General features: G+C 36.2%; 4 protein-coding genes across 4 annotated transcripts; 2 read left to right on the forward strand and 2 right to left on the reverse strand.

The window, feature by feature from the left end:
- Window positions 1–549: 549 nt before the first annotated feature.
- LOC108914913 (translation initiation factor eIF-2B subunit epsilon) lies at window positions 550–3711 on the reverse strand. Its single transcript, XM_018720830.1, has 11 exons — window positions 3532–3711; window positions 3347–3471; window positions 3100–3291; window positions 2867–3044; window positions 2567–2811; window positions 2457–2507; window positions 2093–2403; window positions 1701–1916; window positions 1405–1523; window positions 876–1040; window positions 550–817 (listed from the first exon to the last, which is right to left on the reverse strand). The coding sequence occupies exons 1-11, from the start codon at window positions 3640–3642 to the stop codon at window positions 602–604; spliced, it is 1929 nt and encodes a 642-aa protein (XP_018576346.1). The 5' UTR covers window positions 3643–3711; the 3' UTR covers window positions 550–601.
- An 893-nt stretch (window positions 3712–4604) lies between these two features.
- On the forward strand, window positions 4605–6602 carry LOC108914926. Its single transcript, XM_018720843.1, has 3 exons — window positions 4605–4708; window positions 4760–5713; window positions 6483–6602. The coding sequence occupies exons 1-3, from the start codon at window positions 4609–4611 to the stop codon at window positions 6506–6508; spliced, it is 1080 nt and encodes a 359-aa protein (XP_018576359.1). The 5' UTR covers window positions 4605–4608; the 3' UTR covers window positions 6509–6602.
- A 202-nt stretch (window positions 6603–6804) lies between these two features.
- Window positions 6805–11740, forward strand: LOC108914925 (4-coumarate--CoA ligase 1-like). Its single transcript, XM_018720842.2, has 8 exons — window positions 6805–7051; window positions 7178–7388; window positions 7461–7585; window positions 7759–7993; window positions 8052–8228; window positions 8279–8616; window positions 8669–8848; window positions 10104–11740. The coding sequence occupies exons 1-8, from the start codon at window positions 6890–6892 to the stop codon at window positions 10353–10355; spliced, it is 1680 nt and encodes a 559-aa protein (XP_018576358.1). The 5' UTR covers window positions 6805–6889; the 3' UTR covers window positions 10356–11740.
- A 69-nt stretch (window positions 11741–11809) lies between these two features.
- Window positions 11810–15636, reverse strand: LOC108914911 (zinc finger protein 878). Its single transcript, XM_018720828.2, has 8 exons — window positions 15011–15636; window positions 14563–14791; window positions 14271–14510; window positions 13923–14215; window positions 13146–13361; window positions 12645–13031; window positions 12187–12556; window positions 11810–12132 (listed from the first exon to the last, which is right to left on the reverse strand). The coding sequence occupies exons 1-8, from the start codon at window positions 15342–15344 to the stop codon at window positions 12027–12029; spliced, it is 2175 nt and encodes a 724-aa protein (XP_018576344.1). The 5' UTR covers window positions 15345–15636; the 3' UTR covers window positions 11810–12026.
- Window positions 15637–15740: the final 104 nt, after the last annotated feature.

Below are 15740 nucleotides of genomic sequence, written 5' to 3' on the forward strand. Positions count from 1 at the left end.
GGGTGTGTAAGTGTTAGTCGTGTGGGGATGCCCCCTTACGGGGGCGTACGTGTCTTTTGGTGTATTTGTCTGTCTGGTATATTGTTTGTCGGGGGTCGCAATTTTAAAGAAATGTATTTTAAAGTAATGCAAATAACTGATAAATAAGTTAAAACTTACCTGGGCATAACCCCGGGACAGGTACCTGAACAAAGATGCCGACGGCCTCTATGCTTAGCCGGGGATTAGGTCGGTGATTAAAAGGAAAGAAAGGGATTCTTTCCAGGTAGCCTTAATAAAGGCAGGTAGATTTTGCTCGTTGCAATCACTTCACCTCACAAACAAGCACGTCCGTTCAGCTCGGCTGTTCGCACTGAACCAAATACAATATAAACCTTCCAAGTATTACTTTTTTTGTATGGAAATACAAAATAAAGCATAAAAAGGACAAATTGAATTACAATAAATTTATGACCTGCCCACTCCTGCTTGTTTTTTTACGATAAAAAAATAGTAATATTTCAATCATTTATTACTTAGAACTTTAATATTTAAATAAAAAAAATTACAATCCAAATAAAAATATTTATTTAAATTAACATGTATAAAATATATACAAATTTTAATCACTCCCTTCACTTTCGGACGAAGAAGCCTCTTCGGCCTCTTGAAGCCAGTCCGTAAATGGCTTCACTTGCGTGTGAAATTTACCTTTTTGATCCAATGTCGAAAACCAATCCAAAATAGCGTCCTCGGATACATAATCCTTATCGTAGAAATACTGCAACACAAACATCACCCATTTTTCTTTAAGTTCCTCGTTTGAGGTAGCCACGTCCTAAAAACAATAAGACTTTCAGAAAAAAAAACTTTTTATTGACAAAACGTATACTCGCCTCAACAGCTTGTAAACAGTCGATCATTGCAGATTCGTTACGTATATAGTTTTTCAGGACTGGAGCAAAGTATGACAACAAACGAGACAAGTGAGAGAAATACTGAGCTCCAATAGGATGTCGCAATGATATAGTCAAGATAGCTTTTATGACATTGAAATTCACCTAAAAAAAAAATTCAGTTTGGACATAATTCAAATATTGTACAATTAGCCAATTATAAATCAAGGGTTAATATTGAGCTTTTTACAAAACTAGAAACGACTAATGCTGTTAATGCTACTATAACTAATGCTATAGGTATTAGCCAAAAAGCGGAACAAAGATCTATAGATCAAATGTAATATAGTTAGATAGCCAGTCAAGCTTAGCAATGAAAATACTAGATGGCGACAGAGGTCCTAGTGAAGACTTGCCAACTAGTACATTCATTCTTAAGCTTGATTGTCTAACTTGTATTTTGTCTTATATGCAATATAAAGAAGGCCATTTAGACATATAATAAGGATGGAAGAAAAAATCACATCACCTCTTTAACGGTGACATTGTAGGCATAGCGTGACGAATTGATTTCGAGAATAAGATTGTCGCACAGTAGGTTATCCTCAAAACCTCTGGTCAAGCTGTCTATTACCTCAGTGAAGAACACTGAAAAAAGATAACGAAAGGTTACGATAACAGTCATCTCAAACAACCGATACTTAGAAGAGCAAGCACATTATAGAATTAACTACGATATTACTTCGGTGCGGGTGAATGTTACTATTTCGTGTTTTCAACATTCGGCAGTGATAAAACTACAAAGCACATAAAAAAAAAACATACGTTTTGTGTCGTCCGGGGCAGGTGACTGCGTGTAAGACAAACCATCAGCTTCGCTGTCGCTAAAGCCATCTGAATAATACTCGGATTCATAATTTTCCTCTTGAATATGTAGCCGTGACATTTTTTTAGCCAATATCGCAATGCTCCTGTCTTCCTCTTCGTCGTCATCTATACGTAACCGGTAGGCTTTTCGTCCTAACTTATCACCATTTCCGCCTAAAATTAGGCTTATTCAAACATAGTTTTTATGTTAATTATTCACAGTATTACATAGCGTGAAAACCGAGAGGTAAAAAAGTTGGGATATAGATAAACAATTTCAACGAAAAAATTATCAGATCTCAAAATGATCGGGGGATAGTTTTGTTACATGAATCGTTAGTAATACTTACATTCTTCTGGTTCATTCGCCTGCACCAAAGAGTTCTCGATAAACGTGTCCTTTTCAATAACGCAACCTTTTCCCAAGATGCTACCGGCGGTCACTTTACTTTTTGCTTTAATTACGCAACTTGGGCCGACAACACTGTGCGTTATTATGACATTGTCCTCGATTTTACAATTCGATAATACGAAGGCATCTTCTATCTTCACATTTTTACCTATGGACACATGTTCGCCCAGCACAGCATTGTTCAGGAACGTCGAATCATCGAAAACTGTTCCTTCGCCAACCATAACGTTGTTTTTTAACGCTCTGTTCCTGAAATTAAAAAAAAATCATAAACATTTAGACGTTATTCGTTTGTGCATTACCTTTTCCTAGATGGGACAATTGGGTAAATCCAATTTTGTCTCAGTTCTTGGCTAAAAAAATTGTATTAAAACTGGAACTAGACTAGACTAGATTTAATAACAAGTCTAACCTCAGCGCTTGATACATCCGCCAACTAGTCACGGCACCCCCGTACTGACTGCCTTTTAAAATATGGCAATACACCGTGCTTCCCAAAATCTCCTCGTTCATAATTAAACCTCTGACGAAATCGTCCTTGGTTTGAAAATCGAAATTATCGGAAAACAGTGGCAGAACAGAGGGAGAGCATATCGCTATGTGCGCATCTTTTAAATTATGCATCAATGACACACAAGGGTTTTCCAAAAATATTTCCTAAAATACAATGTTACCTTTAATATAAAACCAATTAATAATTATAAGCTCGTACTAGTGGAAAATCTACTTTTCTCTCTCTGTTTTTCCACATCTTTTTATAGGACAGAATTCTTTTTTGAGAATTAACTGCAATTAAAACTTCTTCCTGGGGACATCGACTAATATGATTAATGCCTGCTTCTTGAAATACAACTGTCATAGCGGCGCCTTTATCTACTTTAGTAAGCTCACTAAAAATGAAATAAGTCCAAGCAGCCACAATAAAATAAAAAATGCATAACTTACTTATGTTTCTTTATCAGAGGCAGCAGCTGAATATTTGAAATTGTGCCAGGTTCTAATAAGACAAAGTTTCCCCTCAAAAGTCCTTTGGCATCTAAATCACGCAGACAGTCGCCAAAAGAGCGACAGGATTCAGATACAATTATATTGACTTTCATAGTTAATGTCCACACCTCATTATTTTTAACACTTTTACTGAAAATTTCTTGGTAACTTAAAAAAGTTTTTTGAGGAACAAGTAACTACTTACTTTATGTGATCTTTAATGTCGTCCACATGTGTACAACAAAATAAAAAAGTTTCCTCGATACCACCAAGCGAGAGAAATTCCAGTGTGTAATCTATTAATGGCTTATTAATTAGTGGCAAAAGGGCCTAGAAATGTTTAATTATTGCATCATTCAAAATACGAGTAGTAGCATATTTACAACTTACATGTGGTATATCATTCGAAATTGGTACAAATTCATCACCAAATGTATCCGCAATTACGATAGCTTGCACTGTGTTCTCATTTTTAATTACTTCGTTATTTTTTTTAGACATATTTATCAATTATTAAAACTATTAAAACCACAATCTGTGCTTAATGGTCTTAATACAAAACATTGAGGTTATAAATATCCTTGGTACTAATCTAATCTAATCTGTAGCTTTGTTCGTAAACCTACGCAACGTGTAGAGTAGTGTAGTGTAGTGTAGTGTAGTGTAGTGGAATTCAGTGTTACACTAAAATAATAGTTGTGCACCACTTTTAGAGAAAACATTTGCCTGTTCGTTAATTCAATTTGGGTAAACTTAAACTGGCATAACCTAATTGTAAATCATGGAGAAAATATTTGTGATGAGTGAATTATTTAGTGACTCTGGAAGCGAATCGGAATCAGATGATGATTACCTTCGTAAAAAAAGAAAAATTCATGTTTTATTGGAGACCTGTTTCCAAAAAAATAAAAGAAAGTGCATTACAAATTTTATAGAACTTGTTCGAAACTGTGAGGAAGTCGAATTTATCAGCCATTTCAGAGTAAAATCAAATATTGCCAAATTTTTAATGATCTATCTAAAATATCTACCAAGATGTGACATTTGTGATAAAAGTTTCATTTTCGCGCCACAAATATACTACACTACACTTTTGCACCACCTTGTTAGCCAGTGTAGTAGTCTCTGCACTATTACACTACACTGGACTTTTCGAACACCTGGATTATACCTGCACTTGGCTACACTGCAATAAACGAACAACGTATTACCATTGTTTATATAAGCTGTTTTCTTTTACTCATGATTTCGGAATCATAACGCGTTACAATCCGAAATTCCGAAATCTAGCAATCTGATTGGTTTCCATCGGATCCTAACACGTTATGATTCCCAAATCATGAGTAAAAGAAAAGGGCTATAGTTACATAGTGTAACTATATAAACAATGGTATTACTACACTAGTGCAGCAGTGGAAGGTTTACGAACAAAGCTTGTGTCTGTGTTATAATTTTTATGTCAATTTTATGTCATTTTATGTTTCTTATATATGTTTTTTATCTGTCTATGTTTTATGTACGGTGTTGTATGTGTCTATTCTATATAGGATTTTTAAAATGAATGAAGGTATATTAGATAAATATGTAAAGGATTGTTCTAACACGCTATGTTTTATAGATATACCTAATATTTCACAAGCGCAAATTGAGTTTAGACGTAAACAATGGGAGGCTTTATTTGAAAAATATGAAAAACAAAGTGAAGTCAATACTGAAGCGTATTATGGTTTCGAAATAAATTACAAAATGTTTCTCAAGCCTCCTTCAAAGAAAATGTTGAAATTAAAAAGAAATAAAAGACCAAAAGGTAAAAAAAGAAATAGGAGTCGGAATACCCAAGCAGTTGACTTTGACCAAGAGGTTAATAAAATTTCTGAGAGTACAGTGTCTTCAACAGTTGAAGTTATCGATTCATATGCTCACCAGATTATTGACGATTGCGATACTGTTTCTGTTGATTCTGGTGTAGAAATGATTGATGAAGCAGTGGAATTTCCTGAAACCAATACTTCAAGTCCATTCGTAAATATAGATGCTAAATTAAATGACGATAATGATGTTACACTTACCGAAATGTCTAACTTAAATGACGAAGTTCTCTGCTCTCAGGTTCACTCTACAGAGAACGATTGTTTACAAAAATTAATACATTTTATTGAGATAGAACTGAATAGTAACCTGAAAACATTATTAAAACAGAGAGATAGATCCAAATTATTAGACTTTGATGATTACAATTATTGGCATGAATGTACAAAACGAGAAATGACGAGATTGGAAAATTACATTTCCAGAAACAATTTGAGGGAATACATGAAACATTGTTATAGTGCCGACATTCCAAAATGTATTAACGATCATATAATACACAATGTAATTTCTCATCAACTGAAGAGTAATATAAAAAAATTATTTTTAAAACGAGAATTTTCCAGACACGATAAAGACAAGTATTTGAAATATCGTAAACGGGTCTTTGTGGAATGGCAAAGACTTTCTGAAGTAATACCCCTTGACTACCTACTTTCTTATGGAGATAACATTTTATTTTGTATTGAAAAACTTAAGAGCGGTAAGTTTGAAAACAATGCATGAAAAAATTTAGATAACCTAATTTTGTCATTAGAGAGGTTATAGCTTTCAGTGGGGGTCAGTTTTTTTAGGGGTAATAGAGCATGTTAGCAGATTGGTATGAAAATTACAAAAAAAAAAGGTTAAAAAAATGCAGGTTTCACGACAAAATTTGAGAAACCAACCCATTCAAAATTATATCCTAAATAAACATAACTTATTTACGTATTTATTCTTATTTCAAATTTCAATGTCAGCGCTGATTTTATAGATAGCTTTATGTAACTTTAGATAAGAAACATTTTTATCAGTCATTTTATGTTGTGAGGGATCACATGCATATAAATAAAACACAGATGAAAGATTATATCAGACATACAGGAATGAATGCAGAATTTTATTTCATAATAATTTTGTTGGAAAACAAGAAAATAGCAAGTCATTCATTAATATTTTTGAAAGTATAATAATCAGTAAAGATAAAGAATTTATCGTTATAATTAAAAAAACTTAACATGCTAGAAGGGACTGAAATATATATTTGTTGTACAGATGGAAAAAAAACTATCACGGTTTCATTAAGTATATAAAAATAAAGTTATGTAAGTAATTTCCTAAATGTTTCAAAGATTTTCTGGATTGCCTTAAACCTCCATCTTTTTTCCTGTTTTGTAATTAAATAATTAGACTAAAAAAATTTAAATTATTTTTCTTTTCTTATTCAATTTCATTAATTCACAAAGATTTCTAAATTGCTTTTTCTGTTTCAGAACGTCGTTTTCCAATGAGGAATTAAATCTAAATTTTAGTTTAAGTAATGAGTTAAGTATTGTTTTACTTGTGAACCATATACTGTTTTTTATTCTTTTTGAATAAACTATACACAAATACATTATTTTTTCCACAAAATAATACCTCTAGACACCTTAGAATTTTTTTATGAGGCATTTTCTGACACAAAAAAAAAAGATTTTGCTTAAGATTTGCGAAGTTTTTGGTTACACTTTGTACCCAGTAATCTTATAATCAACTGGTATCATCACTTGATTACATTATTATTGTTATCATGCCACGCGTCGAAGGTCAAATAGTAAATACATATATAAACATGCAACATCATACAATGTTTTATAAAACTGTAATTTAGTAGTAGTTGTAATTGACCCTAAACTTTAATATGCTAAGGATTTTGAAGCCGTTTTCAATCTGTAAGAGAGCATCGAGTACATTTAAAAACATAGTTAAATCTCCAGGACCAGATATAGATATCCCCAAAAATGTTTTGTTATCAGAATACCTTCTGGAAAACATAAATAAATGGACTGATAAAGTGGCTGTGGTAAGATCTTTGTTATTGTAGTTTTTGATGGTTAATAATATATAGGTAAATATAAAATTAGTTTTACTAGTGTAAATTGTTGTTTATCAAAACTAAAATTAAGAATTTCACATGCTTATCATGTAGGAATGCATAGAAACTAAAAAAAGATACACGTTTCTGGAGATAAGAAAGAAGTCACTAACACTTGCTCACTTCTTGAGAAACTCTTTGAAGCTCGAGGAGAAATCATGTGTTGGAATTTTACTACCAAATTTGCCCGAATTTCCGATCGTTGTTCTTGCTTCTATACAAGCGGGACTCCAAATCACGCCGATCAATCCAAATTATACACCTGGTAAGTTTAAGTTTTCTAGTTTCAGTATTTCGCCACAATTAATTTTTAATCGTGTGAAATGCTCTGTTTTAGATGAAATAAAGAAACAGTTAGTGTTGTCCAAGGCGAAAGCTTTGTTCGGCGTTGCTGAAAGAGAAACAGAATTAAGGAGTGTTTGTGACAATTTGAAGATCCCCATTATCGCTGTTAAAGTCCACGTAAGTATGAAATAGTCATTCTCTATTGCTTTTAACTGGGTTATTATATTAAACAATTAGACAACATATTAATTATGTCATTAGCCCCAAGTTTCATCATATTCGTCCAACATCTTCAGACGCAGCCTTGTACAGTTGACTTAGAAGACATAAAATTTTTTTCTTTTCTTCAGCAAAACACGTCTCTGTCTACAGGTACAATAAATTTCTTCGATTATGTAACAGCTAAACAGCAAAATTTTGATGAGATATACACGAAAAGTGTTACACCCGACGACGTAGTATTGTTGCCGTTTTCGAGTGGAACCACGGGTTTACCGAAAGGGGTGCAGCTGACCCATTTCAATCTGGTATCTAATTTGATGCAGACGGCCGTGGACGAATTCGACTTCTACAAAAAAGGCGGAGGTAGTAATTATTTATAACTTTAGTGGAACGAAAACGGAAACAATTTTTCTTTTCACAGATGAGGTTTCACTTGCTTTCCTACCGTTTTTTCACATTTATGGTTTCATGCTGATCTTAATCCACGGCTTGTGTGACGGCTTAAAATTAATAACGTTTCCAAAATTTACTAGCCAACTTTTTTTAACCGGTTTAAGAGAGTATCGTCCAACGTTTATCCCTGCTGTGCCGCCTATCGGTGAGATTCATATTTACCAAGTAGATTTATGTGTAAAAATTTCATTTCAGTCCACATGGTAAACACTAGCACTCACATAAATCATTCGGAGGACCTAGTTTCTGTAAGGTCAATGTTATGTGGTGCTGCGCCTCTGGGAAAAACCGATATAGTGCATTTCAGAGATCTCACTAATGGGAAAATAGACATAATTCAAGGTCACGGAATGACAGAAACGTCTCCCCTTAACATGGTACAAACAAGGGCTTTCGAGGGTGGTCTTAAAATAGGAGGATGTGGTTTCTTGGTTCCTAATACACAAGCAAAATTTGTTTCTATTGAAAATTCCGAAGATCAAAACGGTCTGGGAATGAAGCAAAATGGTGAATTATGTATAAAAGGACCACAGGTACCTCGTCGTTACTAGAACGTTCAGATTTAGTGTTCATAACGAGTTGTAGGTTATGAAAGGTTACCTGGACAACCCAACAGCGACTAAGGAAATGTTCATGGAAGACGGATGGGTAAGGACGGGTGATATCGGTTACTACGACGAAGATGGTCACATATTTATTACCGATAGACTGAAAGAATTGATTAAAGTACAGGGATTTCCAGTAGCACCCGCCGAACTCGAGAGTGTAAGTTTAATTTTTTTTTATACAGGCTTACGAAGTAGCTTAAGTGGGAGCAAAGTTGCGTAATCAGGGGACCAACAATATGCCTCGGAAAAATCAAGGCTAACATGATTAGTTTTCGAATTATTTGAAAAGAATGTAATAAAATTTACAGGGTCGTATTTAAAAAAATGAAGTTGATGATGGTCCTGGAGAGACGAAACGTTACATATAAAAATTGATGTGCCATTAGATAGAGGGCAAAAAGTTGCCACGAGGTAGTGTTCTTCTTTTTTCAATATCACCTCAAACAAGGTTGAAATGAAACAACAACGGATTTCCAAAATTTCGTTTTTTTTTCAAATATTTCAAAAACTAATCATGTTAGACTTGATTTTTCAGAGGCATAATATTGGTCCCCTGATTACTCACCTTTGCCCCCATTGAAGCTACTTCGTATCTCTTACCGTTTCCGAGATCTCTAGTGAGAAGCAAATTTGTAACAACCTGTATATACAAGTCATAATTAGGTGTAAAAAATTTAACCGTAATTTCTCGCCAAAACAAAATAATTGTCCGAATAAACCTTTGTTCCAAAATGCCTGCTTAAAAGATACAGGGTGTTAAAATTCATAAAGAAATAGTATTTTTTTAATTTTCAGAACGGTTTAACAGATTTTTCTGAAATTTGGGGTAGGAAATGTCTCGTCAATTGCTACTCTATTAAAAAAAAATTGTTATTCAGCAAAATTAATCGAAAAATCAAAGTAAACCTAAGACACATGTTGTTATGCTGTGGCCTATGCACCAAGTTGCCATGAGTAATGGACTTACATTGCATTACTTCGTCAGTCCTAGTTAGGAATCTTAGACCTTCCCTTGTTGTTCTTGGGCTAGGCTCTGTAGGGGCGGACCCACTACACAGCTAACAGTTTTCCTTTAATCAGCATGCTTAAGATTTTACAGTTCCAAGGAATAACAGTTACCACATATATGTGTCTTTGGGTCTATTTAAAAAATATATACATTTGAATTTCGTGTACAGGGTGTCCCGAAATTCATGCAACAAAATTTTGTCACAGATTCTTAAGACAAATTTAGAGGGACCCGTATTTTTAATTTTTCGAAGCGCCCCTAAGAATAATCTTTCTTTTATATCTCAGAACCCTGTTGTACGAGAATCATTAAATTTGGTACGCATAAATTTTGTTGCATGAATTTCGGAAGACCCCACATAAAGGTAGAGCATAGATGTTAACATAAGCATTTTTTTATATAGCTTATAAGAAAGCATCCTTCGGTAGAGGACGTCGCCGTTATAGGAGTGAAGCACGAAAAGCTAGGCGAGGCCCCCAAGGCCTTCGTAGTGCTGAAGAAAAGCGTTAAGTTGCAACCCAAAGATATTGAAGATTTCGTAGCTCCAAAAGTTATAAAGTACAAGCATTTAGCCGGTGGGGTAACATTTTTGGAACATATTCCTAAGACACCTGCAGGAAAAATACTTCGTAGAGATTTAAAAAAGCTAATTTGATATTTGTACTTTGGTAGTATAGGTGACTAGGGGATGGGCACTGACTACAATAATAATAACAATCGAAACTTAAAAGCTTTTATTCCTTGTTCTCTTCTTCTCAACTTCCTTCCTTTCTGCCAATTTCGTCACCAACATAACAACGGGCGGCAAGTTTGAATACAACAAAATGACTATTTTTATTCCAATCGAATTTTTTTCTTTAAGATCCGCCACATTCTCTTCCAAGCAAAGGTGTTTTCAGTTAAAATCTTGGTTTTGCAAGATAGTTTTCAGCATATACAGGAGTGAATATACATAGTTTTAAACAAGGTGTCGGGCAAAAAATCTGGAGGGGGTATTACGGCAAATTTTCGCAAGTTTTCGAAAACACGGCGTTGAGATACATATCCTCAAAGTTGATTTTTTTATTTTGTTTTTACCATAAAATAAGTAAGAATTCAGTTGATTTGTTTCAATTTTTGTTACATTTTTTTATTTTTTCATGAAATGTCTTCAAATTTTTAAAGGAATTGAAAATTAAATGAATAAATATTCCAAATTTGAAAAAATTCAGAGTTATAAGCAAAAAACGAAATCAAAAAACTCAAAGATTAGTCAAGTTGAGGTTAATGTCGTTCAATCCGATTAGCCTTAGACTTTTCTGACGTCGACGCCCCCTACTGGACTGCCTCTAGACGTGTATAGGATGTGTGGCCCTTTGTATGGCATCAGATGGAATGGTTGAGTCTGATTCCACTTTTACCTGCGGTGCAGGGATGTTAGTCGCACACTCGCCGATAAGGGGGACTTCCCGGTAACCCGGGCGTCTTCTCATCGAAGATAACCGTAAAGTACCTCGGGGATGAATGCCGTGGAGTCTGTCGCTCTTTCTCCGTTGTCATCCTTTACGGCTATCGTCAAGGAGGAGACGCCCTGAAGTCCCCTGATTGGCGAGCGGCCAATTAACATGGACTCAATAACTCCATCCGATCCCGTACAAAGGCAACACATACTGAAGGATGATTCCAAGCGGCAACCGCAGGTGCTCGTTTGAGTTACGTGTCAAGATGGAGCCCAGCAAGGGGCGTCAACATCAGAAATCCCTACATCCAATCGGGTTCCACGATATGGCGCCCAACGTGGGGCTCAAGCACCCAATGAGCCAGTGACCTTTTAAAATCCACGATATGGCGCCCAACGTGGGACTCAAACACCTAATGAGCCAGTGACTTTTTAAAATCCACGACATGGCGCCCAACGTGGGGCTCAAGCACCCACTGAGCCAATGATGTCAAAATCTATGATATCAATATCAAGACAGTTTCCAGACGCAGTGTTTAATTATACTTAGCTGTAAGTTTATTGCTCCTGTACTTGTCTGTAAATATAAACCTAAAACCATTTGTGAAGCGTTTTTTTATCACGGTTTTGAAATTACGTTAGTTTGTACACAGGGAGTAAAAACGTGTAACATTCAGTAAATAATTTATTTCCAATTTACTATTTTATTAACAAAAATGTAGCAACTTCCTTATATTTTACTTACAGAAAAATGTACGGCGATACATTATTTAAAATATATATACAGTCTCCGGGTAATTAAAAAACTACAATTAAAAAAAAGTGTATATACATGATATTCAGTAAATAGTAGAAATATCCTTTTACAGTAAACCAACGTTCAATAAACTAAGAATTAGATGCGTGGACCCAAGACGAAGTCGAAGACGAGGGCTCGGCGGCGCGGATCTCGTTGGGATAAGTGACCAAAAATAATTCGTGACCGTTTATGTACCTGAAAAAAAAATAAATCGTAATTTCATACCTTAACGACCCCGACGACACTTACAAGTTCCTATTTGGTACTCGAACCGTCCTGTCCACCTCCAACTGCTCGGGATTATACTCTGTCAGAAGGTGCCCCGCCGCCTCTTCGTCTTCGATGTGTAACTCGCTGCTTAACTCTTCCTCCTCCACCTCCTCCACTTCCTGCTTCTCCACCTTGGCGAGAGCCGACAAGTTCGACGATGTCTTGTGAGCGGGCGGGCCCTTCGAGTGAGTCTTTTGGTGCCGCTTCATGTCCGACCTGACGCGGAACGGCTTGCCGCAAATCGAACACATGTGGGGCTTCTCGCCCGTGTGGATCTTCCGGTGGTTCTGGAGGTACGAGGAGGCGCGGAACGTCTTCCCACAGAATTCGCACTTGTAATTTTTCTCGCCTGCAAAAAGTAGGTCAAACGAAATAATAAGACGAAAAAATTAAAAATAAATATTTTTCACACTCGTTTTCTTTCAAATCGGGCATACCTGTATGAATCCGCCGGTGAACCACCAGGGAGTACTTCCTGGCGAATTCCTTCCCGCAATACTCGCATTGGAAGTTCTTCTCGTTCGAATGCAGGGAGGTTATGTGGTACTTAAGGTCGCCCCACTGCCTGAATTTCTTGTCGCAGTGTTCGCAGCTGTAAGGCTTGTCGCCGGAGTGGAGCCGTAAGTGCACTTTCAGAGCGCTGGAAGCGAAGAAGCTCTTGCCGCATTGGTCGCATTGGTGCGGCCTGATGCCCGTGTGGCTCCTCATGTGGTACACCAGGGAATTGCGGTGCGCGAACACCCGGTCGCACTCGGTACACTGAAGCGCCGCTTTCTTCTTGTTTTTCTTGTTGTTATTTTTGACCACTGCCAACGGGGCCGATTCTATTAAAACGTTAGTAAAAAACTACAGTTTCATTTCACGATATGATTGTATTAAAAAAAAATAAACTAAATAAGGCTCGACTTGCTCAGGAAACGTAAAAGAAGGACTCTAACCTGTATTTCCTGAGCTGGCACGACAAGTGACTAAATGCTGCAGTAGAATGGCCCTCAGAGGGAAGGGTTGCTTGCAAAGGTGGCAGATGTGGCCGTTGTCGGCCTCCAACTCCTTTAAATCCTCTTCGGTTTGGTGGAGGTCTTCCTCCCTGTACCAGGCCTTTGAGTCGTCTTCGTCGTCATGAGGATCGGTTGTGTCCACGACAACGTTTATACCTGAAAGTGGCATTAGGTAGGGTGTACGCAGGAACGCAAATGACTCAATCTGTTGTGCTGACTCTCGAGGGCGAAGACAATGTTTTAATTGTCGGTGTTGCAAGAAACAACTAGTGCAACAGCTAGGGTCGTTCATCAGTTTAACCCACCAGGCACAGACCGGTTTCGGACTTATTAGTCCTCATCAGTGTGCCATAGGTGAGACAACCGACGAACGAACCAGCTGTTTTGCTTCGTATCATCACGACAAGGAAATACATTGTACGTGGGAGCACAAATGGCTCCATCTGTCCTAGCTGTTGCACTAGGTGTTGCGAGTATAATTCAATGCCAGTAGGGACATATAGCCCTCGGAGTAGTTGTTTCTCGCAACACTGGCAATTAAAACATTAGGTAGGGTACCAAAAACGGGTCAAATTTATAAAAAAAAAAGTTAATAGAATAATTCTGGATTCAGATACTGATTATTACTTAGTTTGAGTAACATTGTGTAAAAGTCTAAGAAAAAAATAAGTATTAAAAAGATATTACTCTCGTTTTCTGTACAACACGTCGTCTTACCTTCCATGAGGTCCTCCGGTTCGCTGAACTCGTCCAGAGGTTCATTTTTATTGCTATGGATGTCCCTCATGTGAGCTTCGAAAGTTTTTTGCCTCCTAAAAGTTTTATTGCACTCTATACACGATAAGTTTAACAGGCTGGACAACAAGCTTTCCTGCCGGTCGTTCTCAGCTTGGTCTATTACTTTTTCCGTGTGCGGTTCCTCCACCGTTTTCTGCGTAGATGTGGAGGGAATCGCAGAAGTAGGGCCAGTACCTCCAGGTTCATAGTGCTTTTTTAAATGTTCGAAAAACCTTAAAATACGAAAAACATTTGATGGTTGTAAAGTTGAAAATAAATATGCATTACCTAAGCTGTTCTTGGAAGGGTTCGTTGCAGATTTGGCACGAAAAGACGCTAGTTTGATTGATCGGGGTAATCGTTGTTTGGCATAAAAGTTCGTGTTGGGCAAAGTCATCATTAGAATTAAATGTCTGTTCGCACAAATTGCACACTATCTTCCTGACTGTAGTCGTGGTGGTTTTTTTAAGTTTTCGTGAAATTCTCTTTTTGTGTGGCAAGCTTTTCTTAGAAGAACGGTGATCATTTCTAGAATAAATAACTTTTAGGTATTTCTTGAAGAGAACAAAACATATCTTACCTTAGAGATTCTCTGTCAGAATCGGCCTTTTCATCTTCTTTTTTAATAGGAGAAATTACCGCACCTTCAGAGAAGTTTTGGTTTACCGAGGAGAATCTTACGGTGTCTACCAATTTAGGCAGTGGTTGTTGTTCGACATATAGATTTTCCGAATTGACAATACGTAAGTAACTCGTACTACCAGCCTTTTCGCTGATAATTAATTGGGGATCTTCCAAAATTTTATTTCCTAAAAAGGTAGATTAACCCTTCAAATCATGAAGTTTACTCATAGGTAAATATATTCTATTCTACTTTTATGTAACTATTCGTTTGTTTGCTTACTCAAATTGTTAAATGTAAATAATATTTATTTGGCTCATATCACATTTCCGCCAAGTGAATATGAGGAAATATTTTTGGTGCGTGACTACAATTTCAAACAAAAGTAACAAGTTTAAAAAGATACCTAGATTTGAATTTGTAACAAGAGCTGGAAGCGTAGCGTCTTGAAGTTGCTGCTGCTTTTGCTGTTGGCTGAGTTGGACAGCAACTAAAGCTGCAGCTAAATTTCTGTCTTCTTCAGTCAAATCTTGTGACAGTAAGTCTTCTGATGTATAACTAACTGGTATAAAGTCATTTCCACCCAAGTCCACAACAAGACTATTATGTTGCTGCAATAGTTCAGAACTCAGAAGTTGAGAATTTTCAGGTATTCTATGTATCATGTACTGGGGTGTGGCCGAATTATCCGCTATAACTATATTATCTAGTAATTCCCTATTAGTTTTACCACTTTCCATTTTTAAAGTTTTTGTTAATATTTTCAAATTTGAAAAGGAGGATTGTACCGCCACTGAGATTTATTTTGTGGTGTTGATACGACGTTTCAAGGTCACGCTTTTATGGCAAACGTTTACACGAACAGGTCCTTTGGGGGCTTATTAAGTCACATGGCAGTATTTAAAATAAAAATCACATTTGTGTAACTACACTTTTACATGTTATTTTGGCAACAGAAGCCAAAAATTAAACTGAAACCAAAATAATAAAACGAAAATTGACAACAACGCAGAATACAAACGCCATGCTTATTTCTCAACTACCAACTTAAAAGTAACATCGGATTGCAAATGAAAACAATACCAACCACAAAACAAAAAATAATACCACTGCACTGTTAGAAATAGAAATAGGAA

This window comes from Anoplophora glabripennis, unplaced genomic scaffold (genome assembly GCF_000390285.2).
Source record: "Anoplophora glabripennis isolate ALB-LARVAE unplaced genomic scaffold, Agla_2.0 scaffold496, whole genome shotgun sequence".
Classification (NCBI taxonomy): domain Eukaryota; kingdom Metazoa; phylum Arthropoda; class Insecta; order Coleoptera; family Cerambycidae; genus Anoplophora; species Anoplophora glabripennis.

Excerpts from the sequence above, each read along its gene's own strand:
- LOC108914913 (XM_018720830.1), bottom strand. The coding sequence starts at position 3,642 with ATGTCTAAAAAAAATAACGAAGTAATTAAAAATGAGAACACAGTGCAA. Across the intron at positions 3,472-3,531 it reads TTTCGAATGATATACCACAT|GCCCTTTTGCCACTAATTAA; the intron begins GTAAGTTGTAAA and ends AAACATTTCTAG. Across the intron at positions 1,524-1,700 it reads TGCCCCGGACGACACAAAAC|TGTTCTTCACTGAGGTAATA; the intron begins GTATGTTTTTTT and ends ATCTTTTTTCAG.
- LOC108914926 (XM_018720843.1), top strand. The coding sequence starts at position 4,609 with ATGTCATTTTATGTTTCTTATATATGTTTTTTATCTGTCTATGTTTTA. Across the intron at positions 4,709-4,759 it reads GATTTTTAAAATGAATGAAG|ATATACCTAATATTTCACAA; the intron begins GTATATTAGATA and ends TATGTTTTATAG. Across the intron at positions 5,714-6,482 it reads TATTGAAAAACTTAAGAGCG|AACGTCGTTTTCCAATGAGG; the intron begins GTAAGTTTGAAA and ends TTTCTGTTTCAG.
- LOC108914925 (XM_018720842.2), top strand. The coding sequence starts at position 6,890 with ATGCTAAGGATTTTGAAGCCGTTTTCAATCTGTAAGAGAGCATCGAGT. Across the intron at positions 7,052-7,177 it reads GGACTGATAAAGTGGCTGTG|GAATGCATAGAAACTAAAAA; the intron begins GTAAGATCTTTG and ends CTTATCATGTAG. Across the intron at positions 8,849-10,103 it reads CACCCGCCGAACTCGAGAGT|CTTATAAGAAAGCATCCTTC; the intron begins GTAAGTTTAATT and ends TTTTTTATATAG.
- LOC108914911 (XM_018720828.2), bottom strand. The coding sequence starts at position 15,344 with ATGGAAAGTGGTAAAACTAATAGGGAATTACTAGATAATATAGTTATA. Across the intron at positions 14,511-14,562 it reads TCTGACAGAGAATCTCTAAG|AAATGATCACCGTTCTTCTA; the intron begins GTAAGATATGTT and ends TATTTATTCTAG. Across the intron at positions 12,557-12,644 it reads TCACCGGCGGATTCATACAG|GCGAGAAAAATTACAAGTGC; the intron begins GTATGCCCGATT and ends TACTTTTTGCAG.